The sequence below is a fragment of the Dermochelys coriacea genome, chromosome 14, assembly GCF_009764565.3.
Source record: "Dermochelys coriacea isolate rDerCor1 chromosome 14, rDerCor1.pri.v4, whole genome shotgun sequence".
Taxonomy (NCBI): domain Eukaryota; kingdom Metazoa; phylum Chordata; order Testudines; family Dermochelyidae; genus Dermochelys; species Dermochelys coriacea.
In genome coordinates this window covers 26,508,140-26,514,510 of record NC_050081.1, presented here as the reverse complement: position 1 = coordinate 26,514,510, position 6,371 = coordinate 26,508,140, and the positions used below count along the sequence as shown (strand labels likewise).

Below are 6,371 nucleotides of genomic sequence, written 5' to 3'. Positions count from 1 at the left end.
CCCTGCCTGACCCCATCCGCCCTCCTCCCCCCAGCCCCCTTTCCCCATCCCCCCCCGCAGCCTGCCTGACCCCATCCGCCCTCCTCCCCCAGCCCCTTTCCCCATCCCCCCCGCAGCCTGCCTGACCCCATCCGCCCTCCTCCCCCAGCCCCTTTCCACCACATCCCCCCGCAGCCTGCCTGACCCATCCCGCCCTCCTCCCCAGCCCCTTTCCCCATCCCCCCCGCAGCCTGCCTGAACCCATCCGCCCTCCCTCCCCCAGCCCCTTTCCCATCCCCCCCGCAGCCTGCCTGACCCATCCGCACTCCTCCCCCAGCCCATTTCCCCATCCCCCCCGCAGCCTGCCTGACCCCATCCGCCCTCCTCCCCCAGCCCCCTTTCCCCATCCCCCCCGCAGCCTGCCTGACCCCATCCGCCCTCCTCCCCAAGCCCCTTTCCCCATCCCCCCCGCAGCCTGCCTGACCCCATCCACCCTCCTCCCCCAGCCCCTTTCCCCATCCCCCCGCAGCCTGCCTGACCCCATCCGCCCTCCTCCCCAAGCCCCTTTCCCCATCCCCCCCGCAGCCTGCCTGACCCCATCCGCCCTCCTCCCCCAGCCCCTTTCCCCATCCCCCCCGCAGCCTGCCTGACCCCATCCGCCCTCCTCCCCCAGCCCCCTTTCCCCATCCCCCCCGCAGCCTGCCTGACCCCATCCACCCTCCTCCCCAGCCCCTTTCCCCATCCCCCCCGCAGCCTGCCTGACCCCATCCGCCCTCCTCCCCCCGTCGCCCTCGGCCCGGCCTCACCTGCACGGCGGCCGCCAGCCCGAAGAAGGCGGCCATGAGCAGGTTGCAGAGTCTCCACGGGCGGCCCGGCCCGGCGCAGCTCCCCGCCATGGTGCAGGCCGCGCCGAGCTCCCCTCGCCTGGGCGGGCCCGGCTCGGCACCGGGGCTAACGGGGCGGGGCTCGGTGCTGCTCGGCGGGCGTGTAACGGGGCGGGGCTCGGTGCCTGGCGGGCCCGGAAAAGACCCAGGCCGGAGCCCGCTGAGGACGGAGTCGCGGAAGCCGAAGCCAAGACTCGGCCGCACCCGGAGCGGCCGGGGCTGAGCAGAGCCCCTGTGAGACAGGCAGGGAAAGGCCATTTGACGCCCTGGTCAGTTTCACGCGGGTGGCTCCGGGATGGAGCCGGAGGAGAGAAACCAGGCCTCGGTTGCCCACAGCGTGTCTCTGAGTTTAAGAGCGGAAACGGGGGGGACAGAAGAAGAAGACGGGCAGGGTCAAGGGTGGATTTTTTTCCCCATGGGGAGACCCTAATTTTAAGGGACGAGGCCAGGGGAGAGCAAAGGGTGTAGGAAGGGAGAGCACAGGAGTGAAGAGGTCGCGAGCTGGGACGGATCGAGGGGGCAGGTGGAGGTGAGAGCTGATGAGAAACCTCTGCATCAGTGAGCGGAGGAGAAGGAGGGTGGTTGTGGGCAATCTTGTAGATAGTTTACAGATATTTGGATAGATATTTGTAGATATTTTGTAGATTTTTATATCTTGACCTCGGCATAAAAAGTGGGCGTCTGCTAATAAAGTTTGCCGATGATACAAAGCTGGGAGGTATTGCCAATTCGGAGAAGGATCGGGATATTATACAGGAGGATCTGGATGACCTCGTAAACGGGAGTAATAGTAATAGGATGAAATTTAATAGTGAGAAGTGTAAGGTTATGCCTTTAGGGATTAATAACAAGAATTTTAGCTATAAGTTGGGGACGCATCAATTAGAAGTAACGGAAGAGGAGAAGGACCTTGGAGTATTGGTTGATCATAGGATGACTATGAGCTGCCAATGTGATATGGCTGTGAAAAAAGCTAATGCAGTTTTGGGATGCATCAGGAGAGGCATTTCCAGTAGGGATAAGGAGGTTTTAGTACCGTTATACAAGGCACTGGTGAGACCTCACCTAGAATACTGTGTGCAGTTCTGGTCTCCCATGTTTAAAAAGGATGAATTCAAACTGGAGCAGGTACAGAGAAGGGCTACTAGGATGATCCAAGGAATGGAAAACTTGTCTTCTGAAAGGAGACTTAAGGAGCTGGGCTTGTTTAGCCTAACTAAAAGAAGGTTGAGGGGAGATATGATTGCTCTCTATAAATATATCAGAGGGATAAATACCGGAGAGGGAGAGGAATTATTTAAGCTCAGTACCAATGTGGACGCAAGAACAAATGGGTATAAACTGGCCACCAGGAAGTTTAGACTTGAAATCAGATGAAGGTTTCTAATCATCAGAGGAGTGAAATTTTGGAATAGCCTTCCAAGGGAAGCAGTAGGGGCAAAAGATCTATCTGGCTTTAAGATTAAACTTGATAAGTTTATGGAGGAGATGGTATGATGAAATAATGTGATTTTGGTAATTAATTGATCTTTAAATATTCATGGTAAATAGGCCTAATCCCCTGAGATGGGATATTAGATGGATGGGATCTGAGTTACCCAGGAAAGAATTTTCTGTAGTATCTGGCTGGTGAATCTTGCCCATATGCTCAGGGTTTAGCTGATCGCCATATTTGGGGTCGGAAAGGAATTTTCCTCCAGGGCAGATTGGAAGAGACCCTGGAAGTTTTTCACCTTCCTCTGTAGCATGGGTCACTTGATGGAGGATTCTCTGCTCCTTGAAGTGTTAAACCACGATTTGAGGACTTGAATAGCTCAGACATAGGTACAGAGCACACACTACTTTTTCCCTGTGGCTGCTCCAGCCCTGGAGCACCCATGGAGTTGGCGCCTATGCTGGCAAGAAGCCATCTTGAGTTAGTTTCCTGCTGTTTGGGTTATATGGAATGATGAGAGAGGGTTTTGTAGTAGGAAGGCCTGTGTGGAGAAGTGCATTTTGCATTTAGCTCTGAATGTGACATGGTCATTCTGGTGTTTCATCTGGCCACCAGTTGAGTATTACCAACCTCAAATGTTCAAAAATCATGAGTCAGGCTCACCAAAAATCATGAGATTGGCTTTAAAATCATGATATTATGTAAAAATAATAGATTTGGTGTTCTTTTTAGTTGCCTTCTGCTTTTTGAACCCTTACGGTGCACTGAGGGGACATTTTGAAGCTTTCTCCAAAGCCTCAAGGGCTAGACACTTATTTTTTCTTTGGGAATGAACACTTAAATCATCACATACACACTTGCCTTCAGGAGTTGGGGCTTTAAGGAAAACAATAATTATCATGAGACTCATGACAAAACATGAGAGTTGGCAACACTGCAAGATCCATGGTTTGATATGGTTCTTGCAAAGGCTGTGTCTCCCAGGGCCACGAACCTCCCTTTATTGGTTATCAATGTCTATGTTCCAGTGGAACATAGCTGCTCTGGGATTTGGAAGGACGGTGACGGTCTCTGGGATAGCTGGGACAATTCCATGCAGGGTTTGAAAGTCAGGACAGTGACCACAAACTGGATTCTGCTTTCGGAGGAGCCAGTGAAGAGAGAAGTATATCAGGGTGGCTGGCATGTTCCCAATGACCTCTGTTGCTGCTTTCCAAACCAGCTGGAGCTTTCTCAGTGCATGGGGCTTCATTCTGAAATACAGAGAACTACAATAGCTGTGTATAGACATTGCAGAAGAATGGATCACTGTGGACAGAGCCGAGTATGATGGGACTGGATGTGAGCTTCTGGCCAGATGAAACCTTTCACACACCATTCACAGAGGAAGAGGATGATCAGCTCTGTGCTGGCTCTGTCTTTCTCCTACAGCTTCTTTGCTGAACTACAGGGCTCTTTCCTAGGGTGGGGGAGAGGTGTAAAATGAGCAAGCTCAGAACTGCTGTGGGGTCTGCATTGTGCACTGGAGAACACTGGATGGCAATGTTGTGCAGTTCTGTCAGGCACAGCCTTAGAGCAGCAGCAGTAGTTCTCATGTAGTACAGAGTGACCCTCCAGCGGGACACAGCAACCACCCAGCACAGCCCATGTTATCAGGGAGAGCAAGGCTTCCCCACACCCTGGGAAGGGAGAGGAGAGGGAGCAGTACCTGCACATCAAACTGCTGCCCTTCCCCTTTATCCTCTTACATTTAACTTTCAGGGGTATTGAGAGGCATAATGCATTAAATGTTCAAAAGCATACACTGCTATCTTTGCATGCAAAACACTATACACGATACAAGGGCAAAATATAGTGGCTTGTTTTGTTTAGCAGTGTGCACGGGATGTTTTTGCAAATAGACAGAAAAACTAGTCCTTAATGTAGGTGCAATTATTGTTACTTTCACAGTAATATAGTCAAATTTAGGCATGTAGGGTGTAGGCTCTTAAGATGTGAGTTGTGACAATGGTGTGTGTGTGTGAGAGGGTGCAAACACAAGAAGAAAACATCTTGTACTAAAGGGCTTTTTAACATAGCAGAGAAAGGCATAACAAGAGCCAATGGCTAAAAGTTAAAGCCAGACAAATTCAAATTAGAAATAAGGCACATATTTTTAACAGTTTCAGAGTAGCAGCCATGTTAGTCTGTATTCACAAAAAGAAAAGGAGTACTTGTGGCACCTTAGAGACTAACAAATTTATTTGAGCATAAGCTTTCGTGAGCTACAGCTCACTTCATCGGACGCATTCGATGACGTGAGCTGTAGCTCACAAAAGCTTATGCTCAAATAAATTTGTTAGTCTCTAAGGTGCCAAGTGTACTCCTTTTATTTTTAACAGTGCGCATGATTAACCATTGGAGAAAAACACCACAGGGAGTTGTGTATGCTCCATCCCTTGAAGTCTTCAGATCAAGAGTGGATGCATTTCTGGAAGATATGCCTTAGTCAAACAAGTTATTGGGATTCTTACAGGGTAACTGGGTGAAATTCTACAGTCTGTGTTATACAGGTCAGACTAGATGTTGCCTTTTGGCCTTAAGTGGAAATGCTATAAACATGAAGCATCAGACTTGGTGTCACTGCAAATAGAAAGCCTCTTTTATGACTGGGGAAACATTGATTCCACCCTATCTCAGATGTTGGGATGTGTAGCTTCCAGTCAAGTGAGAGTAATTCCCCTCTCCAATGATGAAGTCAGCTGAAAAATTCCTGAGTTGGATGCAGAAGTTCATAAACATCTGTTTAGAAGAGTTCAGTACAACTATTACTTCTGCAGTTGCATCCAGCTGTACTGAACTGTCTTCTGCTCAACTTGTAATATTTGTTCAGTAAGAGCAGAAAAGATGGATCCATACCAAAGGACTTCCTGTTTTGCTGCCCATGGATAGGATATTGTACAGAGGAAAAAAATCTTTGAAGCTTTCCAAGAATCAGCTTTGAAGTTGTGGTAGACTGGCATAACTGCATTGACACTTCCACCGGTGATTTGAGACTTGCACGGATACAAAATGCATATCCGCATCTGATCCGTGATCCGCAAACATGGTCCACAGATAAAAAGTGAATATCTGTAAATTTGCAGGGCTCTACTGATGATGCTTAAGCTATGATAGGAAAACAAAATGGCTTTATGACTAACCAGTTGGATACATGGTTCAAAGTGTGGGCCAAGGAGCTTGCTGAACCATTAATGTTGATTTTCAATAAGTCTTGGAACACTGGGGAAGTTCCTGAAGACTGGAAGAAAGTAAATTGACAATATTTAAAAAGGGTAAATGGGATGACCCAGCTAATTGTAGGCCTGTCAGTCTGACACAGATCAAAGGGAAGATAATGAAGTGGCTGATAGAGGACTCAGTTAATAAAGAATTAAAGGAGGGCAATATGCCAGTGTGCTTTGTGTCACGGGTTATAGGGTCTGGTGTATGCCCCAGCCTGTAACCAGTCTCCTGGGCGTGAACCCTTTAGTGGACCAGGCCCCAAGGAACCCCACAGTTCCACAGAGGCAGGCCTCTGGACTCCAAGACTGAGCCTTCAGCATTAGTGTTTCCTGTCTCCATAAAGAAAAGGAGTACTTGTGGCACCTTAGAGACTAACAAATTTGTTTGAGCATAAGCTTTCGTGAGATACAGCTCACTTCATCGGATGCATCTCTCCATGGCTTTTGTGAGCTATAGCTCACTTCATCGGAGTCTCTCTCCATGGCTCCTTGCAACGCCAGACTCCGGCAGGAGGCTTGTATTGCCCCCTTCAGAGTGCAGGGCTCTCAGGGCTGGGTATCTCCTGCATTATTCACCATCTCCCAGACTCTGGTGTCCCAGGGTCTGGTGAGGCAGCAATTCCAAGTGCTTCCCTATCCTGGCAGACCCCTCTGGAGCTGTGTCTCAGCCTCAGGGCTGTGCGTATGCAAAGATCAGGGGGTAGCCGTGTTAGTCTGTATCCACAAAAACAACAAGGGGTCCAGTGGCACCTTAAAGACTAACAGAAGGTGCCACTGGACTCCTTGTTGTTTTTGTATGCAAGGAGTCCA

The 6,371-nt window shown here is 49.8% G+C and overlaps 1 protein-coding gene across 3 annotated transcripts in view; it reads right to left on the bottom strand.

Moving 5' to 3' along the window:
• TMEM220 (transmembrane protein 220) overlaps window positions 1-1,136 on the bottom strand; it is a 13,132-nt gene extending 11,996 nt beyond the window's left edge. For all 3 annotated transcript variants that reach the window (XR_006275533.1, XM_038371733.2, XM_043496464.1), the window contains exon 1: window positions 786-1,136. Coding sequence is in view for 2 of the 3 variants with exons in the window: in XM_038371733.2 (XP_038227661.1) it covers window positions 786-1,121 (336 nt within the window). In the remaining variant the exon portion in view is untranslated. The remainder of the gene's footprint in view (window positions 1-785) is intronic.
• Between the last annotated feature and the right edge of the window lie 5,235 nt (window positions 1,137-6,371).